General features: G+C 31.8%; 1 protein-coding gene across 1 annotated transcript; it reads left to right on the top strand.

Moving 5' to 3' along the window:
- Positions 1-10: 10 nt before the first annotated feature.
- On the top strand, positions 11-884 carry LOC115243105. Its single transcript, XM_029819842.1, has 2 exons — positions 11-426; positions 570-884. Exons 1-2 carry the CDS (start codon positions 314-316, stop codon positions 805-807), a joined length of 351 nt encoding a protein of 116 aa, XP_029675702.1. The 5' UTR covers positions 11-313; the 3' UTR covers positions 808-884.
- The last annotated feature ends 413 nt before the right edge of the window (positions 885-1,297 follow it).

Genomic DNA, 1,297 nt, shown 5'->3' with positions numbered 1-1,297 from the left:
AAAGAAAGAGAATCTTGAAGAACAGAAGAATAGTTACGGAAGGTGCACTTGAGAGGAGTGGATTAATTTTTACAGGTTATGTTGTGACAAGTGTAAGATGCATTCCTAACTGACAAAGTACACGAAATTAAATGCAATTGCTCTGAGGAAATCTAAAGAGAAATCGCTGGAGAGAGAAAAAGATAGAGTTACCATATAATAACTCATTCGTCGCGTAGTATATAATAAATCGTAGAGGTTATGACGTCACATCGACCACAATCGGCCCATGATTTTGACAATTCATGACATATGATACACTTTCACGACGAGAATGGACAAGTCCAATCCCAAGGAGACTATCAATTTGCTCGACCTGCTGTCAGAAAGCGATTCCGACAGCACCGACCTGATCCTCGCACCACAGAAAAAGAAGAAAGTCAAACGGTAAGTCGGTTTGTTTACAATAAAATTCAGAGAATTGATATGTCTAATCCTATTTTCTATTTTATATATATTATAAATAAAAGATTAGACAATTAAGGTCGTAGCTTCGCTCTTAGTGAAAGTGCGATATTTTCAAATTACAGGCGGCACAGGTCACGGATCTTATCTAGGACCAGACATAATAATAATTCTTATGGATGTAACAAGTCGGATATGCGGGTTGTATCCCTGTGGTTGGCGGCGATACTAATTACATTCTGGTTAATCGCATTATCTTGGCTAGCAGCTATATTGTACGGCGAGATTAAGAAAATGGATATATCCATCAAGTCAGGTAAATGCTACTTTAGTTCGCATAACAAACATACTTGTTATCTTTAACTGGTAAGTAGGGACTGTCGATCAAATTGTCACATGCCAAATTAAAGTATGAAAGGTTCTAATTAAATCTATTTGCATTTAATACACACCCACTACATTTTCTTACCTCTTTCATTATATTTCCCTTTCTTTCTGAAATTTCATAATCATTGATCTATGTATTGTTAATCATCTATATATTAGAATTGAAACTGATGTATTATATAATTAATCATTTTATTTAAATACAAACGCGTCGCAGACGTTTTAAGAAGAATTATGACAAATGGAAATTCCAATGAAATAATATATATTATAAAGAATATGTGACTCAGTATTCACATTAGAAAAAATCACTTCATATAATTATAATAATTATATATTCACTTTTGTCTTGTTTATCTTATATCTGATCTAAAGTTTTAAGAAAAGACGAATAATTTATTAAATAGATAAACTTAACATTAAAATTAACATCTAATAATCATTTTATTAATCTAACATTTAATAT

The sequence above is a fragment of the Formica exsecta genome, unplaced genomic scaffold (genome assembly GCF_003651465.1).
Source record: "Formica exsecta isolate Colony F162 unplaced genomic scaffold, ASM365146v1 C16405451, whole genome shotgun sequence".
In the NCBI taxonomy this organism is placed as follows: Eukaryota; Metazoa; Arthropoda; class Insecta; order Hymenoptera; family Formicidae; genus Formica; species Formica exsecta.
The sequence above is the reverse complement of the archived record's forward strand: the minus strand, read 5'-3'. Positions and strand labels throughout refer to the sequence as shown.